Source organism: Drosophila obscura, unplaced genomic scaffold (assembly GCF_018151105.1).
Source record: "Drosophila obscura isolate BZ-5 IFL unplaced genomic scaffold, ASM1815110v1 contig_1, whole genome shotgun sequence".
Classification (NCBI taxonomy): Eukaryota; Metazoa; Arthropoda; class Insecta; order Diptera; family Drosophilidae; genus Drosophila; species Drosophila obscura.
Genome location: NW_024542679.1, coordinates 5,806,108 through 5,822,424, shown reverse-complemented (window position 1 = coordinate 5,822,424; position 16,317 = coordinate 5,806,108). Strand labels below are relative to the sequence as shown.

Sequence of the window (16,317 nt, the reverse complement as noted above, 5' to 3'; positions counted from 1 at the left end):
GAGAGTGCTGAACATTAGAGGCTGATCGATCAGCTGGATACCCTATAGAATGAGGTTTAAGAGTTGCCTTGTGGGTAGAAGAAAACAATTTCCCAGGGCTTCGTAGGATATGAATTTGTTAATTCAAAACAAAAATAGAATTCTATAAATTATAATATAAGCCATGAGATATCCATACCCTAACATGCTTCATTTAATATCTCAAATTCTTGGAAAAACAGAGCATCAGCATAAGTAGTAATCTTTTTTATTATTCATACACCTACAGGGTGTATTTGTTTATAAATATAGCCTTCAATTATTTCTTAATTGCATGTTAGATGAAGCGAAAACAGCCACAAATTACACTTTCGGTACCAGAAATCCTTCAAGACATATTGCTTATTCCGATTGCTGATACTCTCTCCATATAAATATCCTCTAAAACGCATTGTACTGCCGCACCAATTTATCACCAAAGCTCTTGAACAATCATAAGCTATCATACGTTTGTCCACAGGCTATGAATCAACAAGTATTTTGGGTTTTTTAGAGCATGCACAGCCCAGTGGATTGTCTAGTTAATCCATCCCCTGCTACCCTCTCTTCGAATGAGCTACGACAGCAGCAGCAGCAGCGAGAACATGGGCTACGTACGACAACGGCATCCGCATTGGCATTCGAGTTCGACAATTATCCATTAGAACACTGACACGCGGCACCCAAAAACAGAGAAAATCAAAAGCAATGCAAACAACAAAACACACAAATACACAAAACACACACAAAAAGGCAAAACAGTACACGCTTTCGTCCAGCGGCCCTTTCGAAAAATTTGGCCTAGGAATTAACAACAACAACAACGACAACGACAAGAACCACTGGAGAGAGGGAATGGGAATGCAATGAGCGACTGCTGCAACAACCGTTAGAGAGGTTGTCGTCATTCGCGCAAGGATGGGACGGAGCGGAGTGCGGGAAGAGTTGGTTTGGCGGGGCAATGCAATTGCACCACTCGCTGCTCTTTTCATAATTGTCGTTTTGTTTCTTGTCTCTGTCCCTGTCTCTCTCTCTCTCTCTCACTCTGCTTGTAATTGCGGCTTTGTTACGTTTCGTAAATTGATTCATTGTACGTACTGACTACGGAGGAGCATGGAGCCACGGAAAACGGAGAGTGACCGGACCCCATACCCATGTCCATTCCCCATTCCCATTCCCATTGCCTATGCCCATTTACCCAATCGTCTGTCACATCCACAGCGTACTTCTCCTGTTTTGTCTGATATAATTGCTTTCAAATGATTTTGTGTCGCTGTGTGTGGCGGCGCAGTTCCATATTGCCCCAAACTGTTGTTTGCCTGTCATTGTCGTAGTCGACCCCGTATCCCTCCGTCTGTGTCCCATGTTCGTGTTTGTGCAGTTGGTTCGGCCAATAAGCTTTCATTTGGTATGCATAATGAGACCTGAGGCAATTTGACTCTGGGGCAGCCATTAGCGTAAAGTGCCAGCCGGCTTTGTTGCAGATTTTCATTTTATAACCAATAAGCCAGAAACAAAAACAAAACCAGAGACGAACAGATGCTGGACACTCGCAACACTGGCAGGATCAATCGATGGCTGTTTAGCAACACTAAACGATAGTGTGTTTTTTCGTGTGCGTGTGAGCGGGTGGTGCGTGCCGTGAGTTCCTCGACGTTTTTCCCTTTTTATGTGTGTTAAATGTGCTAACAAATTGCAAAAGATTTACCCTTCATGGGGCTTCAATGTTTGTTTGCTGGCGGGTGAGTTTTAATGGGTTTATTGTGTATATAAATAGGTAAATTCATGATTTTCGTTGAGACAAAACCTGCTGCTGCTGCCCACAGCAGCCAGCAAATAACGGAACTCTGCAGGGGCAGAAGGAGAGCGTGTAGAGAAGGAGAGCGCGTGAGATTGAGAAGAACCACTTAAACCGCACAAATAGCAAAAACTTTTGTATGCAATTCCACAATTGACATTATCAAAATTCAATTTATAATCTCCTTGCCCGTCTGACACGCCATTTGGGGGAAACCAAAAACTTTTCATTTGCTTTAGTTGCACTTTTAAGTAAACAGTTCGATTAAAATGGAGTTACTTGACATGAGATGGGAAAGAGAGAGAGAGTGAGAGAGAGCGTGGCCAAAAGAGTGGAGGGAGACTTCAGGCAGTAGCTGTAGTCTCGAGCACAATATACTTAGCCTAAAAAGTACATTTCTCTCTATGCGATTTTCTTTTGAAATCAATGCAAGGCTAAGGAAAGTTTTCCCTGCTGCTTTTCCTGCTGCTAAATGCAGTCATAACTTTTGGCAGCAAAATAAAAAGTAAACTCTTTTTCTGGTTAGGAAGTATAAGCCCGCCGCCATTAGAAAATGACGTCGAATGGGATTTGGGTGGAAATAGAGAACAGAGAACAGGAGCAGGAGAAGTAGGCCGCCTGGGGAAACAGGCAGAAGGAACAGTTATATGTATGTAGGTGTAGGCAAACATTATATTGGTCGCCTGGTTGCCGCCGCCGCCGCTGCCGCTGTCTACCGGCTCCGTTTCCTTCACCCGCGCAAAAGTGGGACGGCGTATGTTATGCAATAAACGATAAAAAAAGAAGAAAACTGCAAGAAATGAAGAAACGTAAAACTAAGTGGAAAAGAGGAAGGAGGAAAGCAGCGCAAAAGTTTTGCTATCTGTATCGCAGTCAGTCGGCACAATGCATCCTTTGAACCGCAAAGTGCAGCGGGTTATATGACCCCTCCCCCCGCCCCGCTATCCACCACAACCCCGCACACAGCACCGCGCACCCACTCTTCCGCTCTCCCCCTCGTTCACTATTCATTATAAATTGCATGTACTGGTAATTGTGTTTGTGCTTGCAGTGGCAGCGGGCAGCGGCAGTAGAATTGCTTTAAATGAGCCGAAGCGTATCCCAATTTAGGCTGTGCCTCTGCCCCAGTGAACCCCTGTGCCCCACTCTTCCGTTCCCAACCTCCTCCGCCATGCTGATGCTGATGACGTTGCCTCCAGACGCAGTCGCCGGTTGCTGTCGTCGGTCGCTGGAGTCCGCCTTGGTTGGACCCCTTTTTGCTGTCTCTCCTCTGCTCCCTCTCCTTCATATTTAGCTTTCCGCACGATTAAATCGATGCAACTGTAAAGTTCTTTTTCTATTACGCTTTTTCGTGCACATTCGCATTACGCACACTATCAAGCACACACACACACACACACACCCCACACACACCCACACCCACCCACAGTTCCACCCACAAACACACGTCGCGTCGTCCCGGCTTACAGTGGGTTACAAATGGCAATATTTGTATACATATGTACATACATATGTATGTAGAAATTTGTGTGGAATTTTCTGGTTGAATAATTTTCACTAAATAAATAAATAAATAATTTGAATTTTCTATTAATCTTTGTATGCGAATATATAATTTGTGAACGGTAGTTTTTACTGCTCCACCCACTGTACAATACACCTCCCATGGATATTCGATCATTAGTTTTTGTATTGCTATCACACTTGTCACCCACTGTACCATCATCTCCCACTGCTATCCCCTCTCTCTCTCTCTCTCTCCCTCTCTCTTTCTATCTGTGGGTGCGCTGCTGCTACATAAAACATTTGCTTCTGCTTCTGATTCTAGATTCTGCCGCCTGGCCAGCATTTAGCCATCGTTGCCGTTGCCGTTGCCTTTGCCTGGCTTTGTCTGACGCTCGGTTACCGCTCACTCTCCACGCTCTCCACTATCTCTAAGCTCTCCACCGTTCAACGCTCAGCGACTCTCCCTCTCCCTCTCCATGACCATCGGTTCATATTTCTGCTCTGTTTTGCGTGTTTTCTCTTACCCCCCCACCACACCCCCTCCTAATGCACACCCACTATGGGGATTGAGTCCCCTCCCCCCGCTTAGTGTCGCTTTCACACACTCAGCCTCTGCCGGTGGTGGCGGCCTGGCGCTGCCTTCCAATGTCTCAGACAATTGTCGGCAGCAGCATATTTATGCTTTGGCCTAGAGTTCGTCTCTCCGCTCCACACACACACACACACACACACACACACACATACCTCTGCATACTTCTAGCCCTGCCGCTGCCGCTGCTGCTCTCGATGCGTTTTAGTTTTGTGTCCAACGATTTCCGCTATCCTCTCTCTCTCTCTACGTTCTTCACTCCACTCCGCCCAGCCTCCTCTTTTTACTACATTCTCTTAGTGAAAAGGTTGTAACCACGAAGCAATTGCAGTGGCTCTTCATCCATCCTCTCTCCCTCCCTTTCTCCTTTCTCCTTCCTCCTCCTCTCTCTTCCCTTTTACCTCATGTTGCTTGTTCGTTCTGTTGTTGCTGGTGCATTTTGATGATGTTGTTGATAGCCGCACATGATAGTCATCAGGATCAGGGGAAGGTGGGCAGGCGGAATACACATCCTACTACACACCCTATGTAGCAGTGGGTATAACGATTTTTGAGCATATGTTTGCTAGGCAGGGAATTACATACAATATCCTTACCGTTACGAAGCTGTAGGTTGGATATATTGGATAGGGATCTAAAGGAATTAAAGCCATGTATGTCAAGTGATCGCTAATTCCGAGAAATTCTCTTGCGTGGCAGCAATACACGCTAGCATTTTAAAGGGTATCAAAGTTCCGACCCTCGAAGAAGTTATCCGTTCTAACATTTTGTCACTGCTGTTGCTGCTCCTGCTGCTCCTCCTGGTTCGCCGCTTTGGGCCTTGCGGGAGTTAAATTGTCCAGAGGATTTTGTGGGGAATGAAAAGCAACGAAAATAATGAAATAAAATGTGCATTGGGTTTTAGTCGAAGTTTTGACTTTATGCAGCACGCAGAAATCGCTTTATAATTTGCGTGTGTGTGTGTGTGTTTTATGGGGATATGGCCGGAACTTGAACCTTAAGGAGTCACGATATATAGCAAGATTTAAATCTGTTTCTAACATAACGAACATCTTTTAGAGCATTTTATTAGAGGTTTTCCCTGCATGCAGGGCAAAATTCTGGTGGCTACCTTCAATCCTTTTTTTCGCCCATAATATTTGTTCTACCTTAAAGACAGACTTTAAAGTTATTTAATGTTTCATAAATTCTGCTGTCGCCTGCCACACATTGTTGCATAATGCGGACTGTCCGCTCTCAAAAGCCACAACTCGGCGCCTTTTGGATGGCCTCTCCCTCCCCCTGCTGAGTGTCTCTGTCTGTCTGTCTGACTGTCGACCGTGTATGGTTGCCTTTTGGTGCCACTATATGCCACTCCGCCTCCTTCCTCCTCCTGCACCTCCTTCTGTCCCGCCCATGGGTTGCTCCCCTTTGTTGGCCTCTCGACATAGTACTGCTCCGTCACCTCCTCCTCCTCCTCCGGCACCTTGTCCCGCTTTGGTCGCCGCTCACATAATTTGTCATGTGAAAAATTACTAAAGTTACAAGATCTGCACTTTTATTTCCATGTAAGCGGCATGGCATCCACGTCCACTTCCACGCAGTGGAGATGCAGCAGCAACAGCAGCAGCAGCAAGAGGCAGCGCGTGTGGCAAGCAGCAGCATGCGTGTGTGCCCCTCTGGCTGTTTTGCTATTTTTCTTTTCTTTTCGTATTTTTTGTGTTTTATTTTTTTTTTATTTTTTTTTTTCGTTACTATTTTGCACATTTTTTCTATTCAACAATGAAGCCACAATAGAAAACGTCAACTAGTGCAGGGAGAGAGAAGAGACACAAGAGAGAGAGAGAGAGAGAGAGAGAGAGCAGAAAGAAAGGACAGAAAGGGATGGCATCATATGCAAATGTAATGCAGAAGAAGCGAGAGGGCAACACTTGTGATGTGCATACAAAAGTCTGAACGGATTTTGAATGGCAAACAAGCGGCAAAGCGAACGTCAGCAGTGGCAGTGGCAGAGAATGAGGCAGCAGCAGCAACAGCAGCAGCAACAGCAGCAGCGACAGCGGCGGGCGTCAAGCACAAAGCCAAAACCTCGCTGAACGGAGCCCGAGACCTGGTCCGGGTCTGGGTACGGGCACGAGTACGGGACAGGCACTGGGACAGGCACTGGGACAGGCACTGGGACAGGGACAGGGCACATGGGCCCGGTGAATGGGGCGATGGATGACGACTTGCGCATGAATGGCCCAAGAGTGCTGCTGCTGCTGCTGCCCTCCCATAGGGGAAAGGGGCAGGGGCGTATAGAAAGGGGGGAACGGGTACTGGATAGACAGACGAAGGCCTATAGAAAAGTGACGTGCTCTTTACAATTATTTCGTAATGCAAGCAAATGTGACCGAGCAGCAGAGTAGCAGAGCTGTGTAGACCAAACCACACCCCACACCCCACCCCTCAGCCGCCACGGTTAGCCGAGCCACAGAGAAGCAGCGGCCATAGAGAAGCATACGATAAAAGATACACTCGACAAAAAGATACAAAACTGCAAAAGAACTGGAATAAATTGATAGATAGAGATTGATTAGTGGCAGAAATCATTCAATAAAATGGGGCAGATCGAAGTAGAAGATCGAAGAAATGCTGGATAAAAATTATCACGGATTGAAGGATAATTCCCCATGGTTCCTGTCTGGATAAGCAGTTCCACATATCTCTAGGCTCTGCCATCTGCTCTCTGCTATCTGCTCTCTCACTATGCTGAAGGATCTGTGTATAGGGATTTGTTTCTGCAAGTGCAGATTAGAGTTTGGTGGCAGAGGCATGGAATTATCGTAGGCGGGGGTGGGTGGTTGGCAGGCAGCATCTTCTTTCCACGCCGCACCCCGCTATCAACGCCCACACGCTCGTGGCTTAGGCAGTGGGTGACAAATGCCAGTCTCTTCGGTGGTTGCACTACTAATCGGACATGTTGCGTTGACTTGTTTATGACTCGTAAGCTTAGTGCAACCGCCCCAACCTCAAACCACTCCCCAATCACTCCCTTGCCCCCCCACTCTAAACCACACTCAAGCCACACACACACACATGTGGGAGGAAGGATTGTCTGTGTCTGTGTAGGTGGGGGACTTGTGGGAAATCTGTAAATAGCTGCGAAAACTGTAGTATAAGCCGGCAATGCCATGCCCCAAAGGGAAGATATACCAAAAGAGGGGCGGGTGCCAGGAGAGGCGGTAGTGGCGGGAGTGGCAGGAGAGGCAGGAGAAGCAGGAGATATGTTGTAAAAGACAAAAGGCAAATGTCATCAAAGCTCTCTGTGGTGGCACCCGCGGGATTATGGAATGGAACTATGAATGGGGAATGGGAAATGGGGAGACACACACCACCCAATGGGAATCCCAAAGAACCCAAAGGAAGCGATAATCGTACGAGGTAGCAGACACCACTGCGTATGCGTAATCTTTTGCAATTTCTACAACAATTTTCCAAAACAGGGAAAAAAACCCAAACGAAACGAAACGAAACGACGAACGGAATGAATATCTCTCTCTTTAAATAGTATTCAGCGTTGACTTTGACACTTTTTCCCTCTCTGCCCCCCCCACCCGTACATACAGCCCACAACCATTCCTGCCACCCCAATCTGTTTTGTATTTTTTTTTTTTTTTTTTTGCAAAATTACGCGTCACACAGCTGGACGCTGAACGTTGCACTGCTGGTGGTGGCTGGGGGGCACAGGGTGGGAGCTTTCGTACTGATTGCCAGTGTGGGACAAGGTCGCGCGCATTATTTGGTGCACTCGCAAATGGCTGGCCAGGGTGGTGTGTGCGGGTGTGCGGGGGGGCATGGGGCCATTGGGCAGAGAAGTGCGTTCGAAGGTCACCTGCGGTGCACAGCCCAATGGGACATCGGCACCCCCCCATAGACAATGCTGCAAGGCAACAGCAGCAGAGAATTATCTTGAAATGAATACAAATATTTGTGGATCAGTCAGCATCAGAAAGGGGGGCACATAGCGCGGACTGGCCGAAGGGGGGGTAGGGTTGACAAATTGAAAATCAAATGCTGATGAATGATGAGATCTCTCGAACAAAAACAACAACAAATATGTGATAATATGCCGAAATATGGGAAGAAAAATATAATGAAAAGCGAGCGAATCGATGAAAAACTTCAAGAGCCACTGGGCTGATGATGAATGAGACTGAAATTTGGTTAAAAAAAAAAAGAAATACAGAAAAATGTTCAAAGAATTTTCACCATATTTTCGTTGATATTTTTGACCATATTTTTCCCTACCCGCGCACCGCATGTCTTCTCGTATCTGTTTTTTTAGTTTTTGCCGATATCTCTGCTTTTCCATGAAGATTGATTATTTTGCATGGGGAAAATTCAGAGAGTTGAGAGTTCCCCCCCTCCAAGGAGAACTCGTATCGAGAACAGTTGGAAAATCGCTTTGAAAATGGCTAGGAAAATACCAAAACATTGATTAATGACAAATTGTTTGCCAGAGTCAAAGTTTTTTTCTACCTTTTCCAACAAAAAAAAAACAAAAAAAATACTTGCATTGCTAGGCCTATTTTCATGAAGGGGTGGGGGGGGGGGTTGGGAGTGGGTATTTGCAGTGCCGTTACTTTGTGTGCCTTACCCCCAACCCTTCTTACCCACTGTCCCCAACCATTTTCCAGCTGCTTTTCCTGCTTTTCTTGTTGTTGTTGTTGTTGGACGCTTCTTCCGTTCTTTGGTTTAGTTTTTCTTTTTAGCTTACTTTAGTCTTTTGTTGGTGCTACTGCCACTGCCGCTGCTGCTGTTGCAGCTCTTGTTGTTGCACATTTTATTAACATTTTCATTTAGTTGTAGCTCTGTCTCTCTCTCTCGCGCTCTTTCCCTGTGGCATTCCCTCGCTGTTTTTGCTGCCTTGTTTTATTTTGCTTTTCATTGCAATTTGTGTTTCTATGCATTTTTGTGTGTGTGTTTTACATTCGTTTTTCGTGTCGCCAGCCAACATTTGCCTGCTCTCGCAGTGCATTTTGTTTGCCACACCCCCCGCCCACTAGTGCCTACCTCCTACTCCCAACATCAGCCGCTGCAGCGCCCTGCTGCACTCCTCCAGCCACTAACACTGGGCTGGTCCACTTCCACTGCCACTTCCCTTTGCTGCCACCGTTTCGTTGTATGTTGTATGCCACTGCCACTGTTGCGCTCTTTTGCAGTTTGTTGAAGTTTTCATAATCATTGTCGTCGTCGTCGGCGTCGTCGTTGTTACTGCAGCCGCTACCGCTGCCGCCTACTTTCGTTTCGGGCACAGAGCCTTTGCCTTTTGTTTTCCCCCATACTCTTTTTTTTTGTTTACCCTTTGAAGGGAAAGTCCCATAGTTTCTGAAGTCGAGTTTGTCAGAGGAAAAAGGAGTCTTGGAACTGTTGTGCATTGGCCTAATGGAGAGCTTTGATTTTTGTTTTATTAAATGGTATTTTGTACACAGAATTTCGTAGCTTTAAAGGTTTTAGGGGATTAGACGATTGGAAGATTCAGTGGCGTTTTCTCGCTAATGCTATATCAAAATAAAATATAAAATAAAATAATTAGCATGGAAAATATTTCTTGGAAAATTTATTTGAAACCAAAGGAAGCTCTGAACAATTTCTACTTCTGATGTTGCCCCATAAAACAATTTCGAGCGTAGGTTTTGCCTAAAATATGCAATTAAACTATCCATTTTTTAATTACACAAATTTCAATCATGAGAATTTTATCTTCCAAATAATAAATACACTCAAATAATGATATTTTCTTTAAATTCGTTCTCTAATTTAAAGAGAGAGAGCATCAAATGCGTCGCACAAAATCAAAGACAACAAATGTTGCATCTTTATTTTTCTTTTGTTGCATAAGCCATGGGTCTGGGTCTAGACGGGCAAAGGGTGGTTGGGATTGGGGTTGGGGTTGGGGAACCTGTGGGAGAGTGAGTGGGTGAGATTTTTGTTCCAGCCTGCAAAAAAACAATGCCCGGGAAAAGCGGCTTATTTTCTATGATTTAAATAATGATGAAGACAACGGAGACAACAGACATCATCATCATGATCAAGATGAGCAAGTGCAACGCTGTCACAATGCCACAATGGTGCCACAACAGACGCGACACACACCGCTGGAAGACTTCTTTCCTTGTGCCTCCGCCAACTTGGACATTGGCTCGGGCATTGATAACAAATCTTTTTCTATTTCTGTCACTTACGTACAATGTGTGGCCATAACATTTATCTAATTTCTTGCCGCTGCTGCTGTTGCACATTTGCCTAAAGTATCTTTTATCATCTGCCTTCTCTCTCTCTCTTTCGTTGCAGCAAAATGTTCATTGGCGGCCTCAGTTGGCAGACGAGTCCAGGTAAGCCACTCACTCTTTTTTCGTTGTTGTTACTTTAACTGAAAGTTAACTGACAATTAGCTGGCGGCTGCTATAATTTGTGGCGTGGATTTCATTCAAAAGGGGGTCGTCACTATTAACATCTGTGATGCTCTTTCTCACTCCTTTGCTAATAAGAGACCCAGGAAATTGCCGTAAAAATCACTAGAAATAACTAAATAAAAGAAACTAAAAGAAAATATGAGAAAAAATAAGATAAAAGACCTTCTCAAAGGTTTTCTAGTTGGTTCCTTGTGCTTAAACATTATTTTGCTTAATTTCTGAAATGTAAAATGATATATCTAGAGACAGATCTATATAGTTTTCGCTCAGATCACATGGAAACAGCAGCTCTGCCACACAGACCTTCCCAAGGTTTTTCCCTCCCTCTTTCTCTCTCTCGTTGTCTCGTTGCTATAGCTGTGAAGCGGGTTAATCAATTCTCTCCCTCATTCACACACAACTCGGTGGGGGCAGCAGGGGGAATGTATCTGCTTGGCGTACATCTAACTGAATATTGTATCTCAATTTGAATTGCCATACGAATTGATTCCCGTTTTTCATCAGTTTTTGGCTTCGTTTGCTGTGTGTTTGCTGTTCTGTGTGATTTCTCATTGAGAAAACAATGAAGCAAGAAATGGGTGAGAGAAGCAGGAGAAGCAGTAGGAGAGCAGGAGAAGCAGTAGAAGCAGGAGATGGGGTGAGGGCACATGCAGGGGGTTTTTTTGCCTTTAAATTGAAATTGTAATTGATCAAATGCTTGAGATTTGTTCCCTTTTTTTTTTTTGTTTGGTTTGGTTTGTGTTCAATTGTGTAGGCCTGGAAGATACAAAGATACACAGCGACACAGCGAGATGCAAATGGGGGCACAGCGGAGTGAGGTATGCATGCAGATATATGGGGTAGTGGGGGGTGAGTGAGTGCTGAGGAGGGGCTGCTCTCTGCCGCATAGTTTCATTAGGCTAATCAAAAGGCAAGAGCCCAAACACAGCGCCCAAGCATTCATATTAACCAAATTTTGGATGGCACTCCAGCAGGGAACAGAGAAGATACAACAACAAAAAGAAATAAAGAAAAAAAAACGGAAAATGGAAAGATATATATGTATCTGTATCTGTGCGAAGGGCAGAGATTGCAACAGTCGTCTGGCAAGATGCGCTTGCCTTTTGGGAGCCCTTAGAGCTGAGCCCTTAGAGCCGACGCCAACACACATCTGCAGTGCACACACACACATAAACACACGCAATACAGATACAGATACATAGATACGTTCGCTTTGTGTTGTTGCTGCTGCCGCTGGCGTTGGCGTTGGGGTCGAGCGCGCTTGTGTTTTTGTTTAGCGAATTTGTTGGCTCCGCCCATCATCAGAGTGCCACACTCGCGTCGTTCTGTCTGTCCGGGGCATTACGCTAACATATTATAAGCTATAGCGCATATCTACACACACACACACACACACTCACAGCTACAGATACAATCACACATATGCGGCAGCAATAGTTGAAGAGTCAATGCGGTCTTTGGGTTTGTCTCTTTTTTTTCTCAGGTTTTTTTTTTTTTTGTTAGTAGGTCTATGGCGGGAGAACAGGGGGGCTGTAGCGGGAGATGGAGGTTTTCCTGTACCTGTGCCAAAAAATTTTCAAATTTTCAAATGGCTTCTTCAATACCAACCCCTCCTCCCACGTACCCCTCGTCCCATTGTCGAATGTTGTGTGTTTTTGCCTTCTCTTGCTTCTCCTCTCTCTCTCTCTCACTCTCTCTCCCACTGTGGCTCTCCCTCTCGCTCTCTGTGTGTCTCACTTTTGTTATCTTTTGGCCATTTTTCGGACATGTGTGTGTGTTTGTGTGTCTTAGATATGTTTTTTTTTTAATTTTTATTTTTGCTCTTGGCAGCCGCCTTTTGGTCCTCCCAATGGAGCTCTGCCTGGTAAATTAGCCCCAAAAAAACACCCACACACACACACACGTCAGAAAAGCCTGCAGAAAAACCCGCAAACGATGGGCGTAAAAAAGTGTCTCTTTTTCTCTGTCTCTGTCTCTATCTCTGGCGGGAGGAGAGTCTCCTACGAGACATGGCCAAGAAGTCAATTGGCATGGAATGGAAATCGCTGGCTCTGGCGGGGTCAATGAGTGGCACGTGCACGGGGTGGGTGGAGGGGCGTATCGGTTATCAATTGGTAATTTAAATAATGACCCAAAAAATTGCTAGACAATGGAGTTGATTGACCCAAAAACCTGGGAAAAACAACAGTACACATTCACAGAGGAAATGGCTCTATGAATGCCAAATATCCAGCTATAGAAACACCCATACATCCATACATACATGTATGTACGTATCGGCTTAGGATTGTTAATAATATATTTGGGTTTGAAAACTGTTTTCGAAGGCGTTTGCCCCACCTACTTGGGGGGTTTCTATGCCAGAATTTGGTTTCCCTTTGTCTCCACTGATGTGGAAATAGTCAGAAAAATAGTGGAAATCGGGCGGCGAAAAATATAATCAAACAATTGCAGCAGAATAAGAAATTAAAACTGAAAGTTAATTATTAATGAATCGGTTAGGCAACGGCTATGAACCGATTCTTTTAGAATTAACTGACGATTCACGACAGACCCGAAAACAATTCAATTAGCTAACATTTGGGACTCAAAGAAGACCCAAAGTCCGAGCCTCAGACATCTCTCTGCTGCTGCTGCTGCTGCTGCTGCTGCTGTGTCTTGTCTTTGATATCGTTGCACCCCCCCACGTGGTGGTGGGTTGGGGGGGGATTTGGCTTTTGTGGCAGGTCCGTGCACTGCAGTTGTAGTTGTTGTTCCTCTTGCCTCTTGCGTTCCAAGTCTCTCTCTCTCTCCCTCTCCCTTTTACGCTTGTGTCCTGTTCTGCCATTGAAGGCGCACTGGCACTGGCACTGGTGGCAGAGGCCGGAACAGTCGGTGCAGTCGGTGCTGTGCCTGCCTCAAGTGGGCCTGCTTCCACTCGCGCCAAAAGCTTATGCTTTGGATTTTTCGCAGCTATCGCCACTCGAGCACACAGTTGCACCCAAAAGCAACCACACGCGAGGCATATGGCATATGGCATGAGGAATGAGGAATATGCCTCCTCTCCTCCTCCTCCGCTACAGTACACACTCGAAATTTGCTGACAAAGACCTAATCTAGGGCGTCTATAAACATGCGCATGGGATGGGCTGGAGTGGGCTGTGCTGTGCTGTGCTGGGGGCTAACAACATAGTTAGAGGCTGCTTTAGACAGGTCGACGACGGCAGCAGCAGCAGAGGCAGCAGAGGCAACAGAGGCAACAGAGGCAGCCAGAGTCTGTGGAACGTGTTGATAACTGCAGAAGATGTAAAGGAAAAGCATCCGCATTGCAGCCTCAGCTTCTTAGCCACTCATGAAAGCGTTTGACTCTAGCTTGTGCCCCCGAAAGATTTTTAATGATTGGCACGATTGTCTTGCAGCTACTTAATGATGTTCTTAGGTGCCACCCACCCAACCATCCATCGCTCTTGTTGGCTGGCTGTGCCTCTTGCCTCGTTTTGTCGTGTCAACTACCATGTCACGTCATCTCATCTATAACTTAATGAACTTTTGCCAGAAGCGGGCAGCCCCCTGCTACACTGCTTCTTCGAGCTCCCTCTCTTCCTCTCTCTCTGTCTCTCTCTCTCCCTCTCTCTCTCTCGTTCGTTCGTAATTTAATTTTAATTTCGCAAGCAGTTTGCTGGAAATAATTGTATGTGCATTGACGGAATATACGTACGTATTTGCGCTGCTATCGCCGGGAAACACTCGTTACGGCAGCTCAGAACTCTGACGCTTGACGCTGACGCTGACTCAGACTTTTGGGGCTACGGATTTGTGGATTCAAAATAGAGTTCGCTCTCTCTCTGTCTCTGTCTCTCTCTGCCACATTCAGTGAATTGAAAAGGCCGCTGGGGCTGGGCTTTTGTCTTAACGCCAGACGCGGGTGCGACTCGACTCGACTCGACTGCTGCTGGCTACCTCTTGCTGCTGCTGTCGTCTCTGATTTTGTGTCAATTTTAACAACATTTTTCGTAATACAATACGAAACGGTTGCCCCTCCTCTCTGTTTTGCTTCTGCTATTTTGGATGTGCGTTCAACTGAAATACTATTTATATATGCACTAAAGATACAGACACAGATACTCTCTGTATCTGTATCCGCAGCACATTTGCATCTGCAAGAACAACAGCGAAGGAGATGCCCCATTACTCATGCAACAAATAACCAAATCAAAAACAAAAAAAAGCAGAGAAGGAAAAGTCAATTGAAAGAAACGAAACGAAACGGTGGAAATCTATGCACATCCATCCATCCATCTATCGTATCGTAATGTAACCTGAGATACGGATACGGAATATATCCGAATATACTTTGGGCAAATAAATATGCATTTGCTCTCCACGCTCGCCTTTTATTATTATTACTGTTTTTACTGTTTTCTTTTTGGTGTTGTTTGTGTGCTTTTTTTTTGTTTTTTTGTTTGTTTTTTTGTTTGTTTGTTTGTTTGTTTGTCAGCTTCAGTGTCATGCAAATGAAAATGAAGCCCACCCAGCCTTTCAAGGAAAACTCTCTCTCTCTCTCTCTCTCTCCCTCTAGCTGCCACGGATGCCTCCGCTTTTGTGTTTGCATCTGGCATTATGACCGTGTGCATGCATATCTGGGGGCTTATATACCTCTGCACCACCACCCCACCCCAACCCGCCTTCAAATCCTTCACTTTTTGCCCTTTGACGCCGCCGAAATTGTCCAGGTAAAGTCAATAGATGATGGTCCTGAAAAGAGTTCCAAAGGCTTGCAAATGCAAACAGAGTTGGGTCCTGTGGGTGTGGGTGCACATTTCGAGACTCAATTGAGATGCTGTTGAAAGATGCTGCTTGAACGGTTTATGCAGCACGAAGCGAGTGTTTGCCTATTAGATCACTAAAAAATACAAGAAAATGCGCTGCTGGGGGGGGGCATAAGTCAAACATTTAAACATCAAAAAGTAGCAGAAAGTAGCAGAAAAACAACAACAACAAAAAATGAGGATTTGATGTTGTTTATTAGGTGTACTGAGGATTATTGAAAAATTTAAGGCATATAAAATAAGAATTAAACAGCCCAACGTATTATGTCTACAACATGCAAGAATTGGCTTCCAAAAACTCCAGCTAAAAGACAGGAAAATTGTTTTTCGAATGTGTAACGAGTCGGGGTTTCAAACAGAACAGAAATTGGTTTTCTTGCGCTTTTTTGGAGATTTATTAAGCCGGTTATGAATCAGCTATGAACCGGTTATGGCTTATATCAATTTACGAACTCAATCGAAACCTTTAACTATCAATCTCAACCAGTTGGAACGCGCCGCCCTAAACAAAGTTGCGATTGCCAATCCCCATTTCAATTTGCATGGGCTAATACTTCCTGCACATTCCAGTAGAGTCAGAGAGGGGGAGAGGGGGAGAGTGTGAGAGTGAAATTCAATCAGGAAACAAACGATGATGACAAAATATTCTTGTGCGCGCTGCTCTGCTCTACTCTGCTGGGTTCTTCTACATATATTTAAAATCTAAAAATTGTCAAATTTTTCAGAAAAAGAAACGCCCAGGTGGGCGGTAATTTCAGGATGCAGACAGACAGGGAGAGAGACAGAGAGAGTGTGTGGCCGGGGGGAGTGGGGCATTGCCGTTGCTTCGTTCGATTTCCTGATTAATTTATGGCACTCGAGAGAGGGATAGAGAGAGTGGGAGAGTGGGAGAGAGCGCAAGAGGCAGTTAACAACAAATTGCCGCAAGCAGCCGTCGAAATTGAAAAGCTGGCAGAAAAAACACACAGAACTGAGGAACTGAGGAACTGAGGAGGAAAATCAAGGAAGAGAAAATAAAAATTGTCAATAAAATAAGTGCCGGACGGTTGGGCCAAGTCCTTAAATATCCATCCAGCCAGCCATTGCCCCCTCTACTCACTATCCTCTCCTCTCTTCCTCTCTCTGTGTCTCTCTTTGTGGTGCGTCCATCAGTCAAAGTTC

The 16,317-nt window shown here is 45.3% G+C and overlaps 1 protein-coding gene across 5 annotated transcripts in view; it reads left to right on the top strand.

Annotated features, from left to right (window-relative positions):
• Positions 1-16,317, top strand: part of LOC111067536 (RNA-binding protein Musashi homolog Rbp6) — a 192,183-nt gene that overhangs the window by 6,686 nt on the left and 169,180 nt on the right. For all 5 annotated transcript variants that reach the window (XM_022356650.2, XM_022356651.2, XM_022356653.2 and 2 more), the window contains one exon: positions 10,227-10,267. In XM_022356650.2, coding sequence (XP_022212342.1) covers positions 10,227-10,267 — 41 coding nt within the window. The remainder of the gene's footprint in view (positions 1-10,226; positions 10,268-16,317) is intronic.